Source organism: Euphorbia lathyris, chromosome 9 (genome assembly GCF_963576675.1).
Source record: "Euphorbia lathyris chromosome 9, ddEupLath1.1, whole genome shotgun sequence".
Taxonomy (NCBI): Eukaryota; Viridiplantae; Streptophyta; class Magnoliopsida; order Malpighiales; family Euphorbiaceae; genus Euphorbia; species Euphorbia lathyris.
Window position 1 is genome coordinate 80,568,673 of NC_088918.1, and position 27,304 is coordinate 80,595,976.

The 27,304-nt window shown below is 34.8% G+C and overlaps 2 protein-coding genes across 2 annotated transcripts; one reads left to right on the forward strand and one right to left on the reverse strand.

Moving 5' to 3' along the window:
* Positions 1–4,487: 4,487 nt before the first annotated feature.
* LOC136206687 (uncharacterized) lies at positions 4,488–10,928 on the reverse strand. Its single transcript, XM_065997832.1, has 3 exons — positions 8,263–10,928; positions 5,797–5,993; positions 4,488–4,645 (listed from the first exon to the last, which is right to left on the reverse strand). The coding sequence occupies exons 1-3, from the start codon at positions 10,822–10,824 to the stop codon at positions 4,528–4,530; spliced, it is 2,877 nt and encodes a 958-aa protein (XP_065853904.1). The 5' UTR covers positions 10,825–10,928; the 3' UTR covers positions 4,488–4,527.
* A 5,466-nt stretch (positions 10,929–16,394) lies between these two features.
* LOC136207392 (F-box/kelch-repeat protein At3g23880-like) lies at positions 16,395–18,477 on the forward strand. Its single transcript, XM_065998657.1, has 3 exons — positions 16,395–16,566; positions 16,752–18,018; positions 18,132–18,477. The coding sequence occupies exons 2-3, from the start codon at positions 16,766–16,768 to the stop codon at positions 18,199–18,201; spliced, it is 1,323 nt and encodes a 440-aa protein (XP_065854729.1). The 5' UTR covers positions 16,395–16,566; positions 16,752–16,765; the 3' UTR covers positions 18,202–18,477.
* The last annotated feature ends 8,827 nt before the right edge of the window (positions 18,478–27,304 follow it).

Here is a 27,304-nt window from a genome sequence, read left to right on the forward strand (position 1 = left end):
ACAAACACAAACATGACAACTTTTTTGTTCCTGAGATTCCAAACAAACCAAGTTAGAATCAGAAAATTATAATCTGTTTAAACAAACAGAAACATGACAACTTTTTTGTTACTGCGATTCCAAACAAATCAAGTTAGAATCAGAAAATATAATTAGTTAATTAAGTTGTCCTCCAATCTGTCTCAATATAATTTTTCAATTATAATGTGTTCGTCAAGACAATTCATCAAGGTATTTCCTGTACGCATATATCTTTAGCAAAATATATATTGTTAGTCAAAAAGACAAATGAAACCGGAATATAATACATAATTAACACTAAATTATAAAAAACCTGAATTGAAGACTTGATCCACTCATGATCATCAAAGTTTAAATATTACAAACAAGTTCCTGGCAACTAAAAACAAGTTGATATCAATTTAAATAAACTCGGTTTTTTTTTCTCAGAAATCTCTGCACATTATTTTGAAATAAAAAGTCAGATTAAAACCAAAACAAACTTGTTGTCTGACTTGTTTTTATACATATAAAATAGAATACTAAACTCAACATTAGAGAATGAAGAGATTCTATATTTCTTTTGTTTCTATCCTTTCTCCGGAAAATCAAAGCACCAAAAAAAAAAGAAGGATTGGCTTAATATAATTAAAATTAGTGATAACACCATTTTAATCATATAAGTTATCCAATATGCTATCAGCAAGCATAAAAGAAGATAATTAGCATGAATTAGCAATACATCAATTAATCATACAGATTAATATCGGTTAAAAGAGAAAAGTATAATAATACTTAGCTTTCATAATCCGAACTTCTCATTGCTGTCAACAAAAAACATAACATTAGGATTGCCTTAACCTTCCTTCTGTGTATTTTCAGAAATCACAAAACAAGAATTTATCTGTCTTAAGATTGTAGGATGTGATTAACCAAAAAATAAAACGAACACAGAAAAAACATATTAACAGTAAACAGAAAATCAAAATAATGGAGTTAGACAAATCTGAGGCCTGTATTAGCAGTTTCCTTAACACAGATGTCGTCGCTATTGACGATCGTCTCCTAGGATACAACAGATTACGCAAGCGAACTCAAACCGTGTGTAGCCTAATTATCACCGGAGTAGGAAAACAAGAACAATGTGAACAGACAGAGAGTAGGAAAAATTCCAGAAAATATTTTCTCTAACTGTATATGAATTTGACAATCCATTCTATATAAATATAACTCGGAAGGATATGTCATTTCACGAACAAACACGACCGTAAACGGACAGACACGACTGTTTACGTACAAACACGACTATTCACGAAGGGCACGACTGTTCATGTAAGGAGGTGTTTGTTGGTATTAAAATTAACAAATAATTTTATTCAAATTTTTCCAACAATTTTATATTACCATTTTACCCTAATTCTTTTCTTTCTCTCTTCATCATTTTCTTTCTTTCTCTCTCTTCATTTCCACCATTAAAGCTTCTTCCTTTCTCCTTTCTCCCTAGACTCCTCCTTTTGGGTTCAAATGGGTTGTGCTCTGTCTAAGCAAGAGGAAGAAGATGATGTTTTGTCTCTGTGTAGGGAGAGAAAAAGGTTTCTGAAATTAGCTTTAGAGAGAAGGTTTGGTTTTGCACATGCTCAATTTAAGTATAATCGATCTCTTTATGCTTTAGCTATGACTTTGAGATTGTTTGTTGGTCGGCATTCTTCTCCTTCTTCTCCTTTTCTCATCACTTTTTCTGATGCTCCCAATGAAACCCCTATGAAATGCCAGAAATTATGGATAGAATTGTTGTCAAATTGAGAAATTATATTTAAATGACCCTCTTTGAAACCACGACTCTTTGGCATCGTTGTTCATTTCCATATAAGGTTTTGCAAAAATGAAAAGCTAGAGGCCAATGATTTGATTCCTCATCATCATTGTTGACATTTCAATCTTCTTTTCTAATTCTTTCAATTGGTTTTGTTAAAATCATTCAAAAAAAAAATGGGTTTGAGCATGTGGACACTAAGATCTGAAAACACATCTTTCAATTGTCTCGTACTACGACTAGAAAAGACATCGGACACCGTATCTAAGATCGTATTCGAATCTCTATCCAAGATTTTGAAAATGCTATTGTAATAAAAAAAATTTTCTGAAGGAGCAGCACCTGAACTTGATGCCGAAGAAGAGAAATCCAAGCAAGAAGAAGAAGAAGGGAGTGAGGATGAAAAAGATATTTGAGGGGTAAAATAGGAAAAAATAGAAAAGTTAACCTGTTGAATATGAAGTCAAAGGTAAAATTGTTGGTCAACGGTCATAGTGGCCACCGATGTAACAAAGTGTAAAGTGCAGTGGCCATACCGGAAAGAATTGAAGTTTAGTGGCCATAATGTGAAAATGGGTATAGTTCAGTGGCCATGGGTGTAATTTACCCATTCTCATAATTTTAATCAAAAACTGAAAATTCTCCCTCCAAAATTACAAACCCGAACAACAATAATTGAAATTATGAAAATAATTGATGTATGACAACAATAATTGAAATTATGAAAATAATCGATCTTATTTAGACATATTTAAGGATAAATTTATATCATTTCATACATCATGGGTAAATCCGTACTTTTCTAAAAACGATAGGAACAAATTTAAAATAATACTTTAAATATATAATTTGTATCCCAAATACAAAACAAAAAGTTAAAAAAATAATACTTTAAATATATAATTTGTACGATATACAATATATATTTAGTATTTCCAAATGACTTAATTATTAGATTTTTAAGTTAAATTTTGAACAGTTTGTGATAAAATTTAAAGGGATAAGGTGTAAAAAATATCCCTAATATTTATACCGAGGAATAATTTTACCATTAACGTCTAAAATGGTTAAATTTTACTCTTAACATTGGCAGTCGGGAGCAATTTTACCCCTAATGTTGACAAGTTGGGTAATTAGAGAAATTATTCATTAAATTATCTTCTCGGTATTTGGTTCGGTTCGGTTTGACAAAAAATGTAAAAAAAACGAACTCCACTGAATTACACATATTTTATATTCTTTTAGATATATACACACACATATTTGATTTTACAGGTTTAATTTTTTTTATTATTGTTGAGATAATAACCCAATATACATTTCAATTTTTTTGTTGTTGTTGAGGTAAATTTAATGAGAAAATATAATCATTTTTATTTGTTATTTTTTATTTTTTATTTAATTCGGTTTGTTCGGTTTAAACCGAACTACATATTTCGGTTCCGTGTCGATATGAATTATTTTGATCATTTCGGTTTTGATTTTTTCGATTCAGTTCTGTTCTATACCGATGCACACCCCTAATTACGAGTCTTCATTTTCTTTTTATTATTGAGGAACATCTCTCATATACTTATTGGTAAATATATCAATAAATAATAATTTTAGTAATAAAAAATAAATAATAAGTGATTATGAAGAGTATTGTTAGAGAAAATATCTATTTTAATGTTTCGAGTGGCTAAAATCTAAATTGTTTAAATTATTTTTAAAAATGAGATTTAATTGTCGTTTGGTTAATGGAATGGACTAGTAGTAATAAAATAGTTATTACTAGAAAACTTATATCATTTGGTTCATCATTTCCCCCTTGAACTTGTATTCCATTAATATTTTCTTTCAAAATTACTCTCACATCTATTGATCATTTGTTTCGCATTTCATATAAAAAAATAACAAAAAAAGTAAAAACATAGAAAATAGTAATATGGATGTATGAGTATCGAGAAAATGGCATTCAGGATCTTGCCGAAATGAGGGCACATCTCGCCGAGACGTGGTCCTAAACCTGCCAATTATCATGTTCGAGTCGTATTCGCACCATTTTCAGATTCATGTTAAAAAAAGTAAACACAAACTGAACCTAAAAAATTTCTTGGCACAATCGTGTTAACCTACATGTCGTGTTTTCAAGTTACATATACTTTCATTATGGATATATATTAATTATAACTTTTAAAAAATATAAGATATGATACTATTTTTAAATAGTTTGTCATTTATAGATTAGTATGTAAACACTAACCATCCAAAAATCCGTACGAAATGTGTTTATAACAATTTAGAAAGTTCGAATCATATTTGCAAGTAATAATTATTATTTTATTATCTTTATTAATAAAGTGACATAAAAACACGAGAGAATATAATGATAATTTTATATATTCGTGTCATTTCGTGTCGTTTCCGAAACCCTATCCAAAATTTGTGTGCCAACCCAAAAATGAAACATTACCTATTAAGCCAAATCCAAGCACTAAAATTACGTGTTGATTTCGTGTCATGTAATCAAATCGTGTGTACTTTTAGCACCTCTACGTGGTCCAGACTCGCCGAGACGAGGCAATAGAAGGAAAACATATTTTTCCCATCAGCCCGTCTCGCCGAGACGGATGTCCTATATGTCATTTTCTCGACAATTAATTAACTAACCATAAATTAATTAACGTATAAATTAACCCAAAATAAAAACTATAAATTACCCAAAATAAAAACTAGGAAGGTTGATTGATTTTGTGAAGAAAATCCCAATAATAATTTAACATATGATCATTAGGAATAACCTCATCCCACTTTCCTGTACAAAATATTGCATATGCATCAGCTGCATACCTGAACATTCAAAATATCACTTCATAAGCTTCATACTATATCATATTGGAACCAATCATAGTTGTTAAAGGCTCCTCGAGCCTAGACTCAAGGCGTGCGTCTGAGAAACACGACGCACAGGAAAAAAATAAATATATATATATATATAAACACGCACTCTATTACTGGTTAAAGCATAAACCAAAAAACACGCTTATGACCACGCAAACAAAAACACATAAATATCAGAAACACCAAGTTAAATTCATACCTCGTAGAGATATTAATATATAATTAATGTCTTAACCTAAGTACCTGACTAATGCTACTAAACTAATAAGGGATAAAATACCAAAATAGGCTTATGGTTTTTGAGGAAGTATCAATTTAGGCTCCACGTACAAAATAGCACCAATATAGGCTTAACGTTTACCAATTTAAGCCTCGATAACGGAACGAGACACGTCATTGATATTACTCCGCGTGGAGGGAGAAATCAGAACTTAACTGAATAATAGGAATGACGTGTCCAATCCGTTCTCGAGGTCTAAATTGATACATTTTTTAAACGCTAAGCCTATATTGGTGCTATTTTGTACGTGGAGCCTAAATTGATACTTCTGCAAAAACCATAGACCTATTTTGGTACCTTATCCCAACTAATAACCATTCATTGTCACTTGATATTATTTTGTGTGTTCTTCTGTATGTATGTCGCAGTTTCTGTTTGAGTGGAGTGGATGAGTCTCTTCTTTCCGTGACCTCTTAATCCCTCTCTAGTCTTTCTATATTTAGTTATGTGTCTTGATATTCTTATTGAGATCAAACATTTGTTTTACACAAAACACTAAAACACAGGGCGAGCCTTGATTCAGGCTCCGAGGCCCAGGCGAGGAGAGCCTAACAACTATGGGAGCAATATTGAAATGAAAAATGCATTTATCTACTACCCCTTGACCTTGGCAAAATGTTTGGATTGAACCCTTGTTGAGCGATGTCCGGGTTATAAAATGGCGCTATGAATTTCAGACAAGGTTCCTTCCAACAAGGGATCAACCACACATTTTCCCAAGGTCTAAGGTCAAATGTTCAAAAATGAAAGATCGAGAACTCAACCCGTGGATTGGGGCCAAAAATGCCAATCGAGGGAAAGAGAGAAACAAAGGACTTACTTTCCGATACCATGAAGCTGAGTGACATGAGTCCACTCATCCCCCAAATACTCCTCTGACATGCGTCGTATCATCATTGCTCGCTTCTTATGCAAACCTAAAGGTTGTATAATCTTCTCAATCTCTTCTTGTGTTGCCTGAGTTGCAGCCTTTGCATCAGGACACAAAGCAAAAAGATCTGCTATAACTCCCTTAACCTGCAATGAAATACAAAGTTTTACGTGATTTTGTCTACGTCCACGGGCAGGACATATGTTATATTCTTTTCTTTAAGAAACTGATACAACCATACATTGAGACTCTAATTACATCCATAATTTACATAGCCAATCTGTTTGAGTTGCTCCAAAACTAAACAAATCAGCCTTCACCCTCCCCTTCCACCAAAATTAAACAAATCAGCCTTCACCCTCCCCTTCCACCGCATACTTTACATATTTTCTGTGTGTGTTTCTGTACTTGATTGGTACCAATGAACCTAATACACAAACACACACAGAAAATAGGAAAGAAAACCGATACACAAACACACAGAAAATAGGAAAGAAATCCGAAATCTCGCTAATGTATATTAGTTAGATGTGGATAACAAACAAAAAGGAAAGAAGATAAATGAATTGAGGTAAACCCAATCCCCACTCTACCAGCAGGCAGAGCCTCTACCTAATGTCACAATCGGTATATTTTCAACCGACAACAGGCCACTGTCGACAGTTAGTGAGAGATTGTCCGCTATGTTGCACGGAAACTTTTCTTCATTAGCATTTTGCATTTCATTTCCGTTTCAGTTTCTTGTCCGTTTCGATGACCGATTCCTAGCTATATTTTTTCAGAAATAACGTTTCGCAGTGTCCTGATGTATATCCGACACGAAAAGGAAAGAAAATCTCACTAATGTATATCCGATATCTCCTCTCTACCTGCAGGCAGAGCTTCTGCCTGATGTCACGGCCCGCATATCTTCAACCGACAAAAGCCCAATGTCCACAGGTAGTGAGAGACTGTGTCAGTGACATAAGCAGCCAAACAGAAAAGTCATCATAATTCTCAGTAATCCTCTCCTTTTCACTCTACACTATATATACTAACAAAAGCTCTCTCTCTCCTGTAACTAACCTCCACAGAGCTGCAAAGTGCGTGTTCCTTTGTTCCCATATTACCCTTTATGTCTATTAGCGTATTCTCTATCTTACTCTTTACCAACTCATAAAACCCATTTAACTAATTTCAACCAAAACCAAAAATTAAAAAAAAAAATCTGAATATACATTTAAAGATCAAGATGCTGCCAAAACCCATCAATTCGTTTAAGTTGCAGGTTAATCACTTAAGAATAATAACACATTAAGGCCAATTAAAAGACATTAACAAATAATGTGGAAGTGAACAGGATTATGATTAGTTTTTACTGGCATACCCACCATTTTATGTCTAATATAAAATTGTGTTGTTCCTCGGATATTTTTCATAGAAGTGAACGTGAACGACAGGGTGATCAATTAAATTGGATACTGACAGAAAAGTCCACAAAGAGTAAGTCATAGGAGATTGAGATAGTAAATGAAATAATACAGTTAGCTAAACAAGAGTAACACGACTCGAATACAGAGTTACGTCATTTAGAGGGATGGCTATGATAAAGAGAACACCAATCACAGAGATCAAGACTCCATCGCATTTATGGAGGAGTTCAACTTGTAGTTTTATAGTGTGATAAAAGGAAACCTTATGCTCACACAATTCAGCTGAGCAAAACTGAAAAATCTTAGAGATTTGTAAATATCAAATAAAACAACACGAGTTGAAAGTTGAAACAAAGCAAAAATTCAGAAAATAGCAAGTAATTGATTGCAGAAATCAGCAATAAAAATGTCAATTCTTATATGGCACGGTAGAACTGGAATGATTTTCCATGATAGCATGTTGAATTGATATATAGCACAGAAGAGAAAGTATATAAAACCTAAAAAAGAAAAAGAGTTCGAAAGAAATAACGAATTGAGAGAGTAGAGAAGCAAAACATACTGTTACAATATACCAAAATGTAGCTACAAAGCATTCAACATACAACAGTACAAGAACACAATATTGTGGAAAAAGAAGCAGGTTTCAACATATTAGCTATGTTGCACGGAAACACTTATTCATTAGCACTTTCAGGCTTCATATCAGTTTCCATTTAGTTTCTTTTCGGAGTCCATTGCTGTTTCCTTGCCACATTTTATTAGAAATAACGTTTCCTGGTTTCTGCTTCATTTTCAGTTTCAGTTTCCATTTACTTATCACATTAGAATTTCTTAGGTTACAAAGGAAGTAAGAAAATAAGATAACAAAGTACCTTCTACGTGCTTGGTGTCGTAGTTTCTATTAATTAATAAGTTAAAAAGAAAAAAGAAACAAACATTTCTAGGTTCTAATGCTTGATTGCTACAAATCAATTACAGAAGGACCGGACCAAGAGAGTACCTGTTTGCCGGATGTGCAATTAAGAAGCATGCAAATGACCAACACCCTCCAAGGATCATGAGCATGATCCTCTTGCAGAAGTACAACTTCAGATCGCGGTGGCCTCCATGTGTTATCTTCAGTTTTTCTTCGATAAGCCCCACTTCGCTTCTGCACAGCAGAAAGAACTATTGCCTTTCGGCTCTGCTTTGATTTCTTTTTCTTCCCCTGTTTGCTGTTAGTCGGGACTTTTCCAACTACAAGACCTGCTCTTTCACATGGTTTCAGAGGTTTCATTCCCTCGAGCTCTCTTTTATTCACTCCAACTTGTTGCCCAATGGAAGCATGAAAATAAGGAGAAACCTTGCAAACTTCTATGCTAGGCTTTTCATCATCTGTTGCTAACTTTTGTTCTTCAATCTTAACCTCTTCATTTGTAATCTGATCATTCACTGCCTTTTTTAAATTAGGAGAGCAAACTTGCGGGTTCAGAGTTTTCTTCTGCCTAAAATTCAGCAACCCACCATTACTTTTATATGTATATTTGGCTAGCATATCTTCAAAACTCATTCCATTTGCAGGAGCTCTTCTCTTAGCCAAATGTCCATCATCCTCAAGGACACCATTTTGTTCTGTCGGCTTCTCTGCATCTCTTACTTCCATTTCTGCCTCCAGATGACCGTTACTTTTACTCTTCTTCGTCTTCTTTGTTGCCTTCTCCTGGCTGACAATGTCCTGTTTTCCCTCTTCCAAATTAAGAGCATTGTTATGAATTTCCTCATCCTTGGGTTTCATCTGTTCCCCTTCTACTTGCTTAAAATAGGGAGAAACAACTACATCTTTCTTCTTTTTACTCTTCAACGCCTCCACATTGGCATCAGCTTCGCATAACACATCAACAACCTGGTCTCTCTCTTCTTTCCCCCCTTCCAAATTAAGAGTAACATGAACATTTTCAATCTTCTTCCTTCTCCTCTTGCAATCATGAGCACTGTTTTGAACTTCCGCATCCTTGGAATTCATCTGTTCTACTTTTACTCTCTTCTCCTTTTTCCTCTTCGACGCCTTCCTATCTGCATCAGCAACCCAATCTTTCTCTTCTTTCCCTTCCAGACTAATACAGTCAGCAACCTCATCATCCTTGGATTTTAATCCTTCAACTTCTACTTGGTTAAAATCCGGAGAAACAACCACTTCTTTCTTCTTATACCTCTTCGACGCCTTCCCATTTGAATGAGATCCACAATTTTTCTCTTCTCTCCCTCCCAGACTAATAAAATCAGCAACTTCATCATCCTTGGATTTTAATCCTTCAACTTCTACTTGCTTAAAATATGGAGAAACGACTAAATTGTTCTTCTTTTTCCTCTTCGACGCCTTCCCATTTGCATCAGATCCACAATCTTTCTCTTCTCTCCCTTCCACACTAATAAAACCAGCAACTTCATCATCCTTGGAGTTCAACCCTTCAACTTCTACTTGCTTCAAATACGGAGAAACAACTACTTCTTTCTTCTTTTTCCTCTTCGACGCCTTCCTATTTGCATCAGCAACCCAATCTTTCTCTTCTTTCCCTTCCAGACTAATACAGTCGGCAACTTCATCATCCTTGGATTTTAATCCTTCAGCTTCTACTTGCTTAAAATATGGAGAAACAACTACTTCTTTCTTCTTTTTCCTCTTCGACGCCTTCCTATCTGCATCAGCAACCCAATCCTTCTCTTCTTTCCCTTCCAGACTAATACAGTCAGCAACTTCATCATCCTTGGATTTTAATCCTTCAACTTCTACTTGCTTAAAATATGGAGAAACGACTACTTTTTTCTTCTTTTTCCTCTTCAAATCAGCCTGGCAAAACACATCAGCAACTCCTAATTTCTCTTCTTTACCTTCCAAACTAATAGTAACACAAGCAACTTTATCATCCTTGGATTCTATGCCTTTAACTTCTACTTGTTTAAAATAGGGAGACACAGCTACCTTTTTCTTCTTTTTCCTCGTTAATTCAGCAAATTTATCATCCTTGGATTCTATTCCTTCAACATCTACTTGACTAAAATAGGGAGACACAACTACTTTTTTCTTCTTTTTCCTCTTCAAATCAGCAAATTTATCATCCTTGGATTCTATGCCTTCAATTTCTACTTGTTTAAAATAGGGAGACACAACTACATTTTTCTTCTTCTGGACAGAATCTGAATCAATAGCAGGAATTGTTGAAACTTCGTGGTAAGTATGAACAAAAGGAGAATCATCGTCCTTAGATTCAGTGTATTTCGAAAAATAGGGAGAAACAATTACCTTTTTCTTCTTGTTCCGCTTCTGGATAGAATCTGAAGCACTAGCAGGAATAATAGTTGAAGGAGATTCCTTAATTTGTGCGAAATAAGGTGAAATTACTATCTTCTTCTTCTTAATCCTCTTTCTAGGTTTGGCTTCCCCCAAATCCTGAGAAGCAGCATCACCAATTGCAGAATTGTCGTCAATCTCCAATTTCGAAACCCCATTTCTCTTCCGTTTTCTACAGTCATCCTCATATTTTCCGGTGTCAAAATAGGGAGATGTGACTGTCTTTTTCTTCATCTTCTTGCTGACATTGAAATTGAAAGGAAGATCGAGAATGCAAGTAGAGAAATTGTATTCTTGCAAGTTTCGGCCTCCCGTCCTCAAACCCGCCAAATTTTCGGTGCAGCTCTCTCAAAACCAGTATATATGAATCTGACATTTCAACTTCTTCTCGTAATTTAAAAATTATTTGATTTTTTATATAAAAAAAACTTTATTTTAATTATAAATGAATAACCACTAATTTAGTAAAAAAAATTACTTTATTTTAATTATAAATGAATAACCACTAATTTAGTAAATAAAAGTGATAAGGTGCCAAAATAGGCCTAAAGTTTTTAGAGGAGTAACAATTTAGGTTCAACGTTCAAAATAACACCAATATAAGCTTAACGTTTACGATATAATATCAACCATGGAATATTCAATTACTTTTAGTTTGCATATGTTACATGAACCATGGAATTTAGGAGTCATGGAATGGTTGATGAAAAACAAATATAAGGTTTTAATGGACAAGAAAACTAATTAATTGTATTATAATAAATAAGAAAATAGAACTAAATAAAAAGATAACATATAAAGTTAATAGGAAAAGAATATAATATGATTAATTTAATTGTGACGTTTAGGTTAAATTGGATATATTTTGTAAACGTTAAGCTTAAATTCGTATTATTTTGTAAACGCTAAGACTATATTAGTGCTATTTTGTACGTGTGGCCTAAATTGATGCTATATTGTAAACGTTAAACCTAAATTGATATTATGTCGTAAACGTTAAACCTATATTAGTGCTATTTTGAACGTTGAGACTAAATTGGTACTTCTCCAAAAACCTTAGGCCTATTTTGGTACCTTATCTCTAAAATCTACCCCTAACGTTGTCAAGTTAGATCAATTTAAGAAATAATTTATCAAATTGTCTTGTCGCTCATGAATCTTATCATGTACATTTTACATCTAAGTCATTTTTATCACTCATTAGTAATAGATCATAAACATATGATTAGACGTGAAAAAATTATCTATTGTACGAGTTGGACAAAAAAAAAATCAAAATATTTTACCAAAATTATAAATATTAGTCTCCAATTCTATTATTAATCATAGAAAATATGAATTTTTTAAAAACAAACTGACAGATAATTAGTGCATAATACAAAATAAAATACATATTTTTATAATAATACAGTAAAATTTTTATATAGGAATACACTTGGGATCAAACTATTTGTATAACAATTGGGAGGTTATTACTAAATAGAGTTTGGTATAATAAAATTTCTAAACACATAAAATTTTTAATTTTTAATAATAACACGTAATCTCTAATTATTATTATTATTATTTAGAAAATATTTATGTAAATTTGTTTGACACATTAATTTAGTTTTTTATATTTGCTACTAAATCTTTGAACTTGCGAGTACTTAGTAACTTATTTGCATGAACACCTTCTTATTGAATCCAAAATGTTTCTAAGCTTTCAAGAATATTGAAAGGTTTTTGGCATGTAACCTTTTCTATTTCTACACTATTATCATCTGTAGGATTCTTTTCTTGCTCATTTTGTCTAATTACAGCAACAATTTCTTCTTCACTTAAAGCATATGTAACTTGTTGTTATATGGGATAAGGTACCAAAATAGGTCTAAGGTTTTTGGGGAAGTACCAATTTAGGCTCAACGTTCAAAATAGCACCAATATAGGCTTAACGTTTATAATATAATATCAATTTAGGCTTAACGTTTACAATATAACATCAATTTAGGCTTCACGTACAAAATAGCACCAATATAAGGTTAACGTTTACAAAATAATACGAATTTAAGCTTAACGTTTACAAAATATATACAATTTAAGCTAAACGTCATAATTAAATTAATCATATTATATTCTTTCCCTATTAACTTTATAAGTTATCTTTTTATTTAGTTACATTTTCTTATTTATTACAATATAATTAATTAGTATTCTTGTCCATTAAAACCTTATATTTGTTTTTCATCAACGATTCCATGACTACTAAATTTCATTGCTCATGTAATATATGCAAACTAAAAGTAATTGAATATCTACAATATTTAATATAAGGTTTTAATGGACAAGAAAACTAATTAATTGTATTATAATAAATAAGAAGATAGAACTAAATAAAAAGATAACATATAAAGTTAATACAAAATAATATAACATGATTAATTTAATTATGATGTTTAGCTTAAATTTGATATATTTTGTAAACGTTAAGTTTAAATTCATATTATTTTGTAAACGTTAAGCCTACAGTGGTGCTATTTTATACGTGAGGCCTAAATTGATGCTATATTGTAAACGTTAAGCCTAAATTGATATTATATTGTAAACGTTAAGTCTATATTGGTGCTATTTTGAACGTTGAACCTAAATTGGTACTTTTCCTAAAAATCTCAGGCCTATGTTGGTACCTCATCCCTTGTTATAGAGAGACATAGTTTCTAATTTCAATATTTTTTAAATATTTTATAATTGGTAAAGACTATGCTTACTTTATTTTTTACAAAGTAAGCCTTACTTTGTGCATTTTGATTAATTTTATGCTCAATCATCTAATGGTAAAAATACACAAAGTAATGGTAGTTTGTAAAAAACAAAGTAACCATAGAAGACACCTTTATAATTTAGTTTGAATTCTTAATATAATATAATATATATATATATATAATTATTACTATATAAATGCATAATTTTTAAAGATAGGATTTGAAAAGTGTATAACAAAAAACGTTTGGGAAGTTATTCCTATTTATAACTGATCCAAGTTGGGATCGAGTTTTTTTTATAACAAAATAGAAGTTATTCTTATATAAAGTATTCTTATATAGAGGTTTTACTATATATATATATATATATATATATATATATATATATATATATATATATATATATATATTTTTTTTTTTTAATAATAATATCTGAAATCGACCAAACTTATCAACATCGTTGTTATTGCTCCTGACCATACAAGTTAGGAGAAAATTTAGTGGATTACTAAACCCAGCCATGAATTCCCACCCCTAGCCCCATGAAAAGACCAAACTACCCTTTACCCAAAATTTGAAAAAACACAAAACCTCTCAAGTACCCTACACACTCTTTGATCAAATCCGGACTAATTTGTGAACCAAAACATGGAGTGTAACAACAACCGTAAAGGGAAAGCGAAAATAATAAGATTTACCGTTTTTGTTTTTTGATTTAAGCTTAAAAATTGAATCTGTGGGTGATTTTTTAAAAACGCCGGAATCGCAGTCGGGCGTATGAACATCACGCCCGACCTACGGTTCCGGCGTATGAATATCACGCCCGACCTGTGGTTCGGGCGTGAGGCTATCATGCCCGACCTATGGTTCGGGCGTGATGTTCATACGCCCGCACCATAGGTCGGGCGTGATGTTCATACGCCCGACCTATGGTTCGGGCGTGATGTTCATACGCTCGAGGGGTTTTAATTAATTTAATTAATTTTTTGTAATTTTTAGTTTGTTTAATTTAGTTTAACTAAATTTTTATGTCGTAAATTTTAGTTGTTGTAAATTTTATTTTGTTTAATTTAGTTTAACTAAATCTTTATTTTGTTAATTTTAGTTAAATTTTTATTTTGTTAATTCAGGTATTTACGGGTTAAATTCAATAGCGGACTAATTTTTTTACGGGTTTAATTCAACAGCGGACTAATTTTTTTTACGTAACAGGTATTTACGGATTTAATTCAATAGCGGACTAATTTTTTTACGGGTTTAATTCAACAGCGGACTAATTTTTTTTACGTAACAGGTATTTACGGATTTAATTCAATAGCGGACTAGCTATTTTTTTTGCTCTCCCGACACGCGGGCGTGTGCCTATCACGCCTCACCTTGTGGTCGGGCGTGATAGCCCCACATCTCACCGTGTGGTCGGGCGTGTAGCGATCACGTCCGGCCACATGGTGAGGCGTGGGGCTATCACGTCCGACCACAAGGTGAGGCGTGATAGGCACACGCCCGCGTGTCGGGAGAGCAAAAAAAATAGCTTTTTCCTCCCCAAAACCCATGAAAGGGTATTTTGGTCCTTTCACGGGACTAGGGGTGAAAATTTGGGGCTGGGTTTAACAACATCCAAAATTTACTATGTGCCCGTGTGGTATGCCAGGCCAATAAAAATAGGACAAGTGTTAAATAATTGAATAATAAAAAATTGGAAGGCAAAAATCTAATATTACGCATTCAATTACTGTCCTTCTCCTTCACGTTTGCTTCTGCTGCTGCTGCTTCTCCATCTCCTTCATTTTTTTTTTAATCTCCATCAGCATCTATCCCAAAAGGTTAATCTTCTCTCAATTAATCTCTTTATTCCTCTCTTCCTTTTCCATATGCACTTTCATTTTTCTACTCCCTGAAGAAGAATCAAGTTCTGGCGACTACTACTCGAAGCAACTGTGATAGCTAAATTGAAATCGATGTGCAAGTTCATAATTTGCAGCAGATATTCGATAAGTTGCAATTAATCATATTTGAATCGACATTATTCAACAGTACCAAAGCAGCAAATGGAAAGAAAAAGAAGGTTAACTTGCAAGTAAGAAATCCCCAAATTACACTGTGCAGAGGTGTCCCCAAGCTCGGCATCTCTATAAAAGAATCTAGAGCCTTGTCCAAATTAGGACGAACGCAGCTAAGGCCGTGCTTTAATCGCTTACCCCGTCTTAGAAACAGCATAGCCTCTCTCCAAGGGCGAACCGCAGACCAAGGACCTAGCCTGAAGGTTGGGGAGCGTAAAGGACGCGAAAATTTTAATCAAGATGTCTAAGGGGTATTGGAGAAATTGTGAGAAGACGAAGATGATGATGATGATTTAGAAAGGGATGGTGAGCGGCGAGAAATTGAAGGAATCGTGTAGTTTTGTAGGTGTAAAGATAGGTAAAGGAAGAGACTTGAATCAAAAGGCCATGCTCTCTGATCCATTGAAAGGACTTTGAGTTTTAATTTAATATTCAGTGTAAAACAATCAAGGTTTTCCTTCAACTGGAAAGCCAATATTTATGTTATCCAGATTTTTTTTAAAGCTTTATTGGCATTAATTTTGAAAGCTGAAAAGTTAGACTAAAAAACTGCACTTTATGTACTGAGGTTTCTTAGTACTTTAATTGTTTCTGAACAAATCTAATAAACAATATGAATTGAAAGAGGTAGCATAATGGACTACATGTTAGTAATGGTATTTGTGATAGATGAAAAGAAAAATGAAGAAAACGCATATGCCAAGGAGAAGGAGAAGTAGAACATAATTGGGTTTTTGGGGTAGATGCTGATGGAGATTAGAAAAGAAAATGAAGGAGAAGGACAGTAATTGAATGCGTAATATTAGATTTTTGCCTACCAATTTTTTATTATTCAGTTATTTAACACTTGTCCTGTTTTTATTGGTCTGACATACCAACTAAAAAATTCAGTTATTTAACACTTGTCCTGTTTTTATTGGTCTGACATACCACCTAGTTGGTATACCGGGCACATAGTAAATTTTCTCGCAAGTTAGATAGATATCACGTAAAGATAGATTTCCCAAAGAACTCTTTTATGCTTTTACCGTATTAGCCTTAGCAGCAAAGATGGACTGTAAACCAGTCGAGATTTCCATAAATACAGTACACAGTTCGACTGGAATTTGCGGCGCTGAACTCGAGCTTTATGAAATTTTAAGTTCCAATTGAGTCTCCTGGCCGTCAATTTTCCGGTAAAACTTCTTCTCTCTACGTTGTTTTTCTTCCGATTTTCAATTAGCTATTCATTTACTGGTAGACGCGAATACGATGAGAATTTAGGTTTCAAGTAATTTGTTGAACTTGAATCATTTATTTCCGAAACATGTATAACAATTAGGGTTTTTCTTAGCTGATGATTGCATTTGCTTTGTCATAGATTCACAAACAATCATGAAAAGAGCAAGTATTTTTTCTACTGTTTCTAATGCAAAGAGATACAGAACAAAAACAGTGGAGCGAGTCACTCAACCTTCATTTTCTGATCTTCCGAAGGAAATTCTGCTAAATATCCTACTTAGATTGTCGGTTAAGAGGATTTTTGTATTCAAATGTGTGTGCAAAACATGGTGTGATGTAGTTTCAGACCCTCAATTTGCAAAACTCCATTTTGAACAAGCTGAGGTTTATCCTCTGATTCGAACCTCCTCATTGTTTTGTTCGAAAATGGTTTATCTTGTGCAACCAGATAAGGATGATTTCGAGCTCAAGCTTGGGATGTGTGATCATATCTTTTTTAGGTCTAGATGTGTTTGTACTGTTCAGGTTAAAATTGACACCAAATTTGAAATCCTAGAGAAACAGGGGCTCTTCAAATATGACAAATATAGTCAATATGGAGCCATTAATTCATGTAATGGCTTACTTTGCTTGCCCAATCAATGTGATAAATGGTTATGTCCAATTGTTTGCAATCCAATTACGGGTGAGTTTATTGACCTTCCACTGGCTAACAAGATTCGCTTGAGCTCACGGAGTATATGTTATGGTTTCGGTTTTAGTCCTGCGACTAACCAATATAAGGTGATAAGAATGTTTCGTCAAGGCTCCCATGTTTCCAATAAGGCTGAAGTCCATATCCTTGGTACAGATACATGGAAAGAGATTGGCTTTTTCAACCAGTCAACGCCCAAGACATTTACTACTTATTTGAACGGGTTTCTTTATTGGTCTTCTCATTTACAACCATTGTCTGTATTTAGTTTTGACATTGAGAAGGAACGTTTTGGGTCGGTGCCATCACCAGTAGTTAATCAACATTATGAATATGACAGTGTTGGAGTATTAGGAGGAGAACTCTGCATAACTGCGGTTCTTGAATGTGGTGCTATTCATGTTTGGACAATGAAAGATAACAGTACCGATAACGGGTGGTCTAAAGTTTACTCCTTTTATTTCAAATATTCTAATCTAATACCGCACAACAGCTCTTTTCAACCAATTAAGTACTTGAATGATGGGGCACTGCTGATGTTTTACGCTTCTACGGGTGTTTTAGTATACATGGATCCAAAAAAACGTAGATTTAGATATTTGAAGGTCGGCAAGATGTCAAAAGTCGAAGCAATTGCTTATATTCCAAGCTTTGTTTCACTCAAACATGTTCTATCAGGACAGAATGTGAAGGTGCATAATGTAAAGTCAAGGTAATTTTGATTCTGCAGATTATGACAAGAAAGTTTTTTTTGTGAAAATAAAGAATTAGATAATATATGAATTCGTTATCTCTTTCTAACCATTTGATTACTTTGTTGACTAGGTTTCCGAATTTGAAGCTGCCCGGTGTTGATATTGTTGAACAACGGTGTCATCCTTACCTTTATTATTGATATAGTTGAACGAATGTTTCATCCTGATCATGATTTTAGTTCTGAATATTAGTGTCCCTCGCAACTGTTCATTAGCTGAGAGGCTAAAGATATTGATATCGTTAATTATGATTTTGGTTCTTGTGATTTCGATTCTAGTTTCGATTCTGATTCCGATTATTATATATACGAGGTAAAGGATTATTATTCTCGGAATGGAGCATGACTTCGTTCTGATTTTCGATTTGATATATACTTTCCTCAATTAAGGCTTATTAGAGAATATTATATACTTAATGATGCAACATGTTCTTATGATTTAATTTAGTTTGATCTGCATTTTAGTTTGATTTAATTTAATCTAATCTTTTTGTATAATGAAATTGAATTTGATACTGTCATTATTTTGGTTTTTTGAAAAGTTTTAGGTTGTTTGGCATTTTGATAAATATTTGTTAATTTATGTATGTTTTGGTAAAAACTAAATATTTATAGGAGACTTTAAAGCAAAAAAAAAAAAGTTATAGGAGGATTTTGGCACTATTCTGTGAAATCTAAGGTGAGCCTTATTCATAAAGAAAACAATTTTTCAAACTTTGTTTTTATTGTTTGATAGATATCTATTGTATGCTTACTATCAGAGAGAGAGAGAGAGAGAGGTGTTTATATGTCTGTCTGTGTGTGGACATTAAAAAGGTCACCAATCGATGAAACCCCACATTTGATTTTTCATTTTATTATTATACGAATCTGGTAGGATATGAAAATTATATGTTCATCTCTTGTTTGTCGTAGTTCAGTTCGTAATGTATGAGCTGGCAGAGCAGGTGTTTGCTATTTCAATTCAATGGACTCGTTCTATCTGAAATCATCTGGTAAGTTCCTCTCCATCTTAATTTTGTATATGCTTGATCCGCGCGTCTGTATCATTATGATCATGAATATATTAGAAACTGAGAATTCGAGTAAGAGTCCTAGCTTTAAGATATCATTAGACAATGTTCTATGCCAATGCGTAGATAAACTTGATGCTCTATGCCTAGATTACACATTGAATGTGTTGAAATGTTTGTTTCAGCTTTAGAGCATCCAGCTGTTAAGGTATTTGTTACTTGATCCTCGTTTATGGTTAGACATAAGTAATACAACATACTGTTCTTTCGTGTTGGTTCCTTAATTTTGTTTAATTTGCCGACAATAGATGAATTCTATCTGAGAAGCTGATTGAAATATGCTTGAATCATGTGTTACGAGTCTCGTATAACTATGTGATTGTTCAAATGATATTTACTATCATGTGATTTGTTCATACTCTTTCAGTCTGTTATTGATGCATAACTCAGGCTTATGCTTATTTTAGCCTAGAACCTTTACTGATCTAGCAATGTTCATTTGACGTCTCAGTGTTTCAGTTACTTTTTGATGACGCCATACCTTGATTTTCACACATTGGCATTTAAATTCATAAGACTCGTGTTTTTACAGTGAATTTTTATTAAGATAAAAGGTCATTTTGTTCAATATTTTTTCTTTGAGAAACTGATTTGCATATCATAGTGAGCTTAATAATTTACAACGTTCACATAATCAATGCTCTGTATACAAGAATCATTTTTCATTTGATGGCATGATGTTTGTTAGGTCCTGCTAAATTTAGTTGCAATATTGAATTTGTGTATGGAGGAAAAGATTTAGCATTTACCGTTTTACAGACAGTGTCAAGCTTCCTACGATGTTCCGAACATGCCATTGTTGAGTTATGTTCTGAGTAGCTACTAGGATGTCAAATATGTTGAAATGTTCAAAAGTTTTTACTAGTATGTTGTTGTGTATGCTTCTATCTTCTAAGCTTATATTTTGGGCCTAAAATGAAGTTGATAGACATCCCCGGATTTTAATTTAAGGTATCCTTTTATCATATTTTGTTACCTCTTAGCTGTTGGATGAAAGTATAGTTTCACGACTTTAGGTAGCATTAATGCATTTTCAAATTTATTGTTAGTTCAACTTAGTTATGAGATTCTCTTTGTTTGGATGATTCTGTATGTTCGGATTGGCTAAATATGCAATCTGCAATTTTCTGAATGAGTAGTTAATTGGCTAAATCTGCAATCTGCAATTTTATGGGATGCTCTTAGTTTGGATTGGCTACTTGCGAGTAATATTTTGTAAATTTGGTTTTTTTTTTTTTTTTGCCTATCTTTTTTCTTGCTAATCTGCTGAATGAGTAGTTAATCAGATTGATGAATGTAAAGCTCTGAAAGTTCATATTCATGAAGTCTACCATCTGTTTGAAATTGACTATACCGCAGTTTGCATACTGTCACATACATATAACCCATATTTGAAAAGGTAGAATATTTAGGAAGGGATTTCAAGGTCAAGCTTCTTTGCAGAAGAATTGATAAGTTATGAAGTCGGGACGGGGACGGGATTCCTTCCCTTAGTCACTCTCTTCTGGCTCTTGCCTTTTCCGCACTGTCTTGTCTAAAGTTGGCTCTTGCTTTTTTATGCTTCTAGTAGCTTTTATCCTATCTTGAATCTTATCCGTAGGTCACTTTTCTGAGTTTGTTTTCCGGATAAAAGGAAATTTTTTTGTTGGAAAATAGATTATTTTCCGGTGTTTAACTACTCAAAGGTGTCAAGCTTTCCAATATGTCTGCAACAAGCCATTGTTGAGTTGTTATTTTTTGAGTAGCTACTGGTAATGTCAAATAAAGTTTTAGTATGTTTTTTCTAAGCTTGGCTTAGAAGACAATTTATGTTATTATTAAATTTGTTGTGCTTATGATCTTATATATATATCGGTTTTGATATATTATGTGCTATTTATGATTGCTAATTAATAAATTACAATGATTTGGCCAGTGAGATTTCTGAATCTTTTGGTATATAGGCCCTGTTTGGAAATGGAAATTAGCTGTTAGCTGATTACATTAGCTGATTTGACTAGCTGTTTGTGTAGACCTGTTTGATAAAAATTAGCTGATTGATAATAGCGGTTTGTGTAAAAAGACGAATAAGGGCATTAATTTTGGCGCAGGAGAAGAGGGAGTCTATTTATTAGGGTTAAAGAAGTCCATTAATTTTAATATTCCAAAACGCTTATTGAAAAAGCTCATTTTAAGAGCTTTTTCTAAATTAGCGTTTTCATCCCAAAACTCTCTCTCAAACCTCTTTCCACCAAACACTCCAATCAGCGGTTTCAGTGGTCAAACCTCTAAAATTGGTCAAAACCGCTCTTTTTATCCCAAAACGCTCTTTACCAAACAGGGCCATAAATGATTTGAGACGTTTATTGTGAACCGAAATATTCGGTTCGGTTTAAAATGAAATAAAAGATAAGTAAAGTTACATTATAATGTTAGCAAATATAAATAGATTAACTTACTAAATACACATACGAGTTTCTAAAAAAGTTGCATGGTTAAAGGGTGAACTTAGAGGTGACAAAATGGTTAAAAAGATTGACCCAATCTATTTAATAATGGAAAAATTACACAGAAATTCATTTTTAAAAAACTATTTACAACTATGTCTAGTCATAATTTTAGATTATATCAAACTAGTAAAATCAGTATTTTTAATATATTTAAGGATTAGAATTTTTAAATTAGAAGTCTAAAATATTTTTTTAAGATTTATGATTTATGAATTGGGGTCTAGAATTTTTAAATTATAGTGTAAAATCATAATATATAGAAAATAATAGCACATTAAGAATTAAATTTGATGATATGACTCAATTGTAATTTTATATTTAATTATGATATTCATGTATTTGACCCATTTAATAATTGGGTTGATCCAACCCAACCTATTTAATAAATGGATTGAGATAACCTTTTTATATATGGATTGAGATGACCCAATCTATTTATTAAATGAGTTACATGGGTTGACTCATTTAACTCAATTAATTAAATCTAATTAAAATTGAAAAAAAAGTAAAAACGTAAAAATGGAAAAAACGTAAAAAAAAATGTAAAAAACGTAAATAAAATAGGAAAAAACATGAAATGAGCTATATAATTAAAATTCAATTTGATCAATTTAAATTCAACTAAGTACAAAAGAAATAACGTCTTCATTTGGCGTCACTTTATTGGAATCTAGTTGAAATTCCATAATCTACTTATCAAGTTCTAGTATCTCCATATCTTATTGTCCCATAACTAAAAAAATAAAAATTTATTAGATACTAATAAAATATTATAACCGGATAAACAATCGAGTTTAAGAAAAAAAAAATCATATAAAGTTAAATGAGTTTTTTTTTATGTTTTTACCAAACATATAAATCTTACTACCAAGCATATTCAACTAAAAAAATCGAGTTTAAGAAAGAAAAAAATTGAGTAAGATTTATATGTTTGGTTTTTTGAGTTTTTTTTATATTTTTTTTATGTTTGGTTTTTTGAGTTTTTTTCGAGTGGGAAAAAAATAAACTCCTTTTTTGAGTTCAATATGAAAGATTTAGGGTCAGTTTGATATGACGTAATGCAATGTAATGTAATCCTTGTAATGGAATGGAATGGAATGAAATAGTGATTCCATTACCATGTTTGGTTAACGAACTAATAAAAATGATGAAATTTAATTATCATTACAATACTTATATTTGCTTAGTTAAAATGTAATTATAAAATTTTATTTACATAGTTAAAATCATCGAAAAACATGAAAACGTGGAAAACACGAAAAACATAAAAAGAAATGCAACAAAAAATACGAGCTATATTTCGTCACTTTTTTTGGGTTTTCCGTCTTTCGTGTTTTTCAGTTTTCACGTTTTTTTTTTCATTTTTCATGTTTTTCTAGTTTTTTGTTTTATCGTTTAATAAAAATTGTGCCTAATAAGTATTAATAATAAAAAATACAAAAGTAATACACATTGAGAAGGTGATGCGAAAGCGATGGCGAAAGAAAGAGCGAAGTCAAGGGCGTTGGGGGGAGAAGGCGGCCGATCGGTGCAGGGGATAGGGGATCGGACGGCTGGGAGGGCAAGGGTTGCGGATCCGGGACCGGAGGGAGAGGTGACGGAGCAGGGAGAGAGGGCGACCGATTCTTATGGGGGAGGAGAGATCGGATCCGGCGGCGTCTGTGGATGGCGTTGGGGGTGAAGGGGCGGTGCAGGCCAGGGAAAGGGTTGTATGGGCTGCGGATTTGGGTTGTGATGGGGGTAGGATGCCAGCGTCTGTAGCAGGAGCTGGGGTTCTTACCGCGCGGGACCGCAAGGGTGGTGAGGGCCAGGTCTGGGGTCTGGCACGGTAGGCGGTGGAGATTGGAGGGCGGAGAAGGCGAAGGCGAAGGAGTGGTGGGATGTATCGGTGGAGGGTGAATCTGGCGGGGATGGGAAGGATGAGGAGTACGGGGGGCCGATGGGTGCCAAAGGAGGGCTGGTTAGGGACGCATGAGCGGGAGCTTGCAAGGGGCGCGCGGTTCCTGCGGGGGATTTAGCCCGCATCTCGCAGGGTTGTGGCCCAAAGGCTGTGCGGTTACGGGTAGCCCGGCCGCAATTGTGCCAGCAGCGATGGCTGCTGCCCAGACAGGAAATTCGGTAGTGGCCCCTTGCTCTAAGGCAGTTTCTGAGGCGGATGCTGTCCCGATGGGCGGACCGTTGGCCCAGGGGGCTGCGGGTCAAATTCTAATATATCCTAATGCTAATCCAGGTTCTTGGAAATCTGTGGATACGGCTAAAAATTTCACTTTGGAGAATGGTATGGGGAAATCCTCCTGGAGAGATAAGGTATTAGGGGTGGTCGTGGAGGAGCCCATGTTGGAGGATGACATTATCGAGGATGAGTCCGAGGAAGCATTTTCCGACTCTGATGTGGAGGATGGTGAGCAAGAGGACCCGCTGTGCCCTGTGATTCGTCTTTCCTCTGAAGATAAACGAGTCCTCAGATCGAAGTGGAAATTATCCCTAATTGTCACTGTGCTTGGGAAAAGGATTAGCTTTAGCTACTTTGCACAGAGGATCCAGGCATAATGGGCGAAGAAAGGGAAGGTTACCATCACGGACCTTGAGAATGACTATTATATCATTAAATTCACAAGGGCAGAAGATTTTAATGCAGTTGTTAATGGTGGACCTTATATTATTTCCAATCATGTATTGGCGCTGAGGCCATGGGTCCCAAATTTTAATCCTCATGACTGCTCTGTGAATAGGATACTTACTTGGGTCAGATTCCCAGGTCTTCCTATTGAATACTATAACGAAAGATTTCTGAATAAGATTGGTGGCCTTGTTGGGAAAGTTCACCATGTAGACAAAACTACCGTTGGGGCAGTGAGGGGCAAGTTTGCCAGGGTTTGTATTGACATTGATCTTGCTAAGCCTCTTCTGTCTAAATTCTGCATTCAGAATAAGGTTTTTCATATTGAATATGAAGGTATTCACAATATCTGCTATTAGTGTGGCATGTTTGGCCATACCTATGATGGATGTCCTAAAAAAAGGAAGATGGTTGAGGAAGTGGTGGAGCCTAACATAGGTAAAGCTGATGAGAGTCAAGGTGAAGGAAGGAATTTTGGCCCATGGATGCTTGCCAAAAGGGCGGTCAGAAGGAAGCCACGGGCAACTGCTGCTAGGAATCACTCTCCAGATATCAGTAAGGAGATGACCTATCTCCAAATTGCTCCTGAGATTAAGGTCAAGCCCCCTGATATCAAGGGCGGCGCTGGCATTAATTCTGCTTCCGGTTCAGGGTCAAGGTTTGGAGCACTGACTATTGAGGAGGGACAGGTGTCAGATCTTTCAAATAAGCATATGGAGTTAAGCATGCCAGGCCTTGAATCGGCCGAGCCAGCTTCCATCCTAGGTGAATCTATTAATCCTCTTGTCGTCTCCAACTCTGTTGTCAAAGGGAGCTCCCAGATCTTTGGCTCAACAGGAAAAGTGATGAACAATGAGGTTAGTAATTCGAAAACTATTGTTGATGGCCCAATTGGAAAATCTATGGGAGTAAACAAGTTGAATATGAAGAAACCAAAGGCTAACCCTAAAAAAACCCATAGTTCTTTGGATTCTTGGGATAAAAGGGGGCCTTCTGGCACTTCTTCTAGGCTCTCAGGAGCCCCGAATAAATACCTGATCTAGGGTGTGGGCCTGTGCTAATAGTCTTCCTTTCCGATGGACTTTTTTGTTTGGAATGTTAGAGGTGCGGCTAGCAAGGCGACCCACATCCATGTTAATGATCTAATTAAGCAATTTAATCCTTCTTGTTTTGCTCTTCTGGAAACCAAGGTTAGTGGTTCCAAAGCAGATGAAGTGGTTAGAAAGTTTAAGAATTGGAGTTGTGTTAGATCGGAGGCTACTGGTCGGGCAGGGGGGATTTGGAAGCCAGGTCGTGTTAATATTGATATTATCAGTATGGATAATCAATTCATTCATAGTAAGGTGTGCTACCCTGGTAATAAATCTTTCTTTGTCACCTTTGTTTATGCCGATCCTGTTTCGACTAACCGGAAAAGGTTATGGGAGATCCTGTACTCTATGAGTGTAAGCATGGTGGATGCTTGGTTGGTTGCTGGGGACTTTAATGATATTGCCCTTATGAGTGATCAGAAGGGGGGGGGGTAATCATTATGTGAACCGGTGCCTTAATCACAAGCAGGATATGGATTTATGCGGGCTGTCGGACCTGGGAGCCGTTGGTCACAAGTTTACTTGGAAAAGGAATAGCGTTTTTGTTCGGTTGGATAAAGTTTACGCAAATGTTGCTGCGATTTATAGATTTCCAGAGGTGAACGTGCTGAATCTCCCTTTCCGGCATTCTGACCATTGTCCTATCCTCTTTAAGCTGGTTAATTGTCATAGGCGTAAAGGGAATAGACCTTTTAGGTATCTTGTTGCTTGGGATTCCCATCCTGAGTTGTAAAAATTTTGTGAAAAACAATTGGCAACCTCATTCTAATGTTCTCCTTGCCGCTGAAGGGTTCAGAAGGAATGTGGTGGGATGGAATAAAAACATCTTTGGCCATATTATTAGGAGGAAAAATAAACTGTTAAGAATAATGGATGGCATTCAACGCTGTTTGGAGATTCGTTTCGATCACAGTCTGAATTGTCATCTTAGATCTCTCCAGAACGAGTTGGAAGCTGTGCTTAGACAGGAAGAGCTTCTTTGGTTCCAGAAATCTAGAAAGGCTTGGATTAAGGACGGTGACCAGAATACCAGATTTTTCCACCTTTCTACTATTATTAGGAGGCAGAGGAATCAGATCGATGCTATTAAAGACTCCAATGGTGATTGGATCTATGAGGAGGAAGATATTCGACGCATTGCCCTTGATTTCTATAAAGACCTCTTTAAAGAGGAAGAGGTGGATCTGGACAAAGCCCAATATGGGATCTCCTTTCCTAGGCTGGAGGAGGATGCTATTAAATAAGCTTTTCATCCTATCGACCAGAAAGAAATTGATCTGGCCTTCACCAGTATTGGAGCTACTAAGCCTCCAGGGATCGATGGTATTCCTGCTAGTTTTTACCATAAACACTGGGATACGGTGAAGGAAGGCATTTACAGTTTTGTTATAGGTGTTTTCGGTGGATCCAATGATATTAGGCTGGTGAACAAAACCCTCCCGGTTCTGATCCCTAAAGTTGAAAAACCTTCCTCCTTTTTACAAATGAGGCCGATTAGTCTGTGCAATGTGTTATTGATGACACGCGGAGAAATTCTGATTAACTTCCGTCCCTGTGGGGGCGTCGTTGGGTTCGACGGGGGGAAGCTCCGATGCCAAAGTCAGTAAGGAAGAACAAGAGAGCAAACTGAATTGAAAAAGGGTAAGTGAATGTGTACCTTGATAGCCTGAGACGTAGGCTATATATAGCTAGAAATTGTAACTTACAATAACTAGAAAGTCTCCATTAATGTTCCATTAATGGCGGTTACAAGTTACCTTTAAGCCGGCGGTTAGCTAATTGATAGCTCATTAATGGTCTTTATGGCCAGGTCGGCCCAGCCATTCTAATGGCGAATGAGTGTTCAAGGAGATTCACCTCATAGGTTCTCTGGCGGGTCTCTTTTGATGGGACCTTGGTGATCCGCCAGTCGGATCTCTTTGGAGGATCAATACGTGGCGTTCTTTAGGTGAATATCCCTCTTGGTCCTCG

Bases quoted from the DNA above. Each gene is read 5' to 3' on its own strand.
- LOC136206687 (XM_065997832.1), bottom strand. From the start codon at position 10,824: ATGAAGAAAAAGACAGTCACATCTCCCTATTTTGACACCGGAAAATAT. The intron at 5,994-8,262 runs GTACTCTCTTGG...ATTTCATTGCAG, and splicing joins ATTGCACATCCGGCAAACAG to GTTAAGGGAGTTATAGCAGA. The intron at 4,646-5,796 runs GTAAGTCCTTTG...TTGAATGTTCAG, and splicing joins CAGCTTCATGGTATCGGAAA to GTATGCAGCTGATGCATATG.
- LOC136207392 (XM_065998657.1), top strand. From the start codon at position 16,766: ATGAAAAGAGCAAGTATTTTTTCTACTGTTTCTAATGCAAAGAGATAC. The intron at 18,019-18,131 runs GTAATTTTGATT...TTTGTTGACTAG, and splicing joins GTGCATAATGTAAAGTCAAG to GTTTCCGAATTTGAAGCTGC.